At 51.6% G+C, this 1,131-nt stretch overlaps 1 protein-coding gene across 1 annotated transcript; it reads left to right on the top strand.

The window, feature by feature from the left end:
- Positions 1-470: 470 nt before the first annotated feature.
- Positions 471-1,075, top strand: GNI_238310 (amidohydrolase; the record flags this gene model as incomplete). Its single annotated transcript, XM_011136389.1, has 2 exons — positions 471-1,017; positions 1,050-1,075. 2 exons carry the CDS (start codon positions 471-473, stop codon positions 1,073-1,075), a joined length of 573 nt encoding a protein of 190 aa, XP_011134691.1.
- Between the last annotated feature and the right edge of the window lie 56 nt (positions 1,076-1,131).

Here is a 1,131-nt window from a genome sequence, read left to right as displayed (position 1 = left end):
TTCGCGTGCCCGAGGTGGACGAGTCACCTGCCCTCGCTTCATTGTTCCAGTAACAGGCCGCTGGAGTGACATCAGCGAGCATTCTTCTCAACCGCGATCCCGTATACTGCTGGCCTTTTCCCCTTACCAACCCAGGGCCTGTCAGACGCCACAATTCGCCCCCAGGAGGGACCTTCGGCCACTCAGGCGCCACCTAACCGCGTTCGCTGCCTTTATGATCTCATCCGCGATTCTATTATAGTCAGTAATGGTACGTGCTTTAATGCGATATTTTGATGTCGATTTTGATTATTGTTCAACGTATTGAATTTGGCTTTATTTTGCTTTGATCTAGGAGCTGGGGTCATTATCGCAACCTAGTGTTACTATGAAGATGGACTCTTGTGTTGGTATCACCAACGTACGATGGAGAGAAGATCTGTGAACCGAGCACTGTTTGTGTCAAAGGCGAGCTCATTGGTAGTTCCGACATGGTTCCTGCCGAGACCGTGGATGCGAAAGGAGGAGTCTTATTACCCGGCCTCATAGACTGTCATATTCACTTGACAGGGACTGACGAGCTCGTTCGGATGACCCAATACGGCGTTACCACTGCATTTGATATGGCTACCTGGCCCGATGAGCTTCTCAAGTCGCTCCGTGGCCAGAAGGGTCTTACTGACATCAAAGGATGTGGGCTCCCGGCCATTGGACCTGGAAGTTCTCATACCCACATGCCGGGAATGCCAAAAGAGGCGGTGATCTCCAACCCAGAAGAAGCCAAGAAATTTGTGGAGGACCGTGTGGCTGAAGGAGCAGACTATATCAAGCTCGTTTCTGATACTCCAGGACCCGACCAGGAGTCGATCAATGCTCTTGTAAGGACCGCTCATGACAAAGGTAAAGTTGTCTTTGCGCATGCGGTCAACCTCGAGGCGACGCGCATGGCACAGATGGCCGGCGTGGATATCATTACACATGCTCCTCTGGACGGAGTCATGAACGATGACGAAGTGCGGCAGATGGTCGAGAACAAACGTATTAGTGTCCCAACGCTGATCATGTTGGAGTCTGTTTGTCAGATGAAGGGTATTGATCAGGAGAGGCCGGGCTTTGCCTTTGCCAACGCACTCAAGACGGTGATGTGCTGCA

Source organism: Gregarina niphandrodes (genome assembly GCF_000223845.1).
Source record: "Gregarina niphandrodes unplaced genomic scaffold scaffold00782, whole genome shotgun sequence".
In the NCBI taxonomy this organism is placed as follows: domain Eukaryota; phylum Apicomplexa; class Conoidasida; order Eugregarinorida; family Gregarinidae; genus Gregarina; species Gregarina niphandrodes.
Note: the sequence above shows the minus strand (reverse complement) of the source record. Positions and strands in the feature narration are given on the sequence as shown.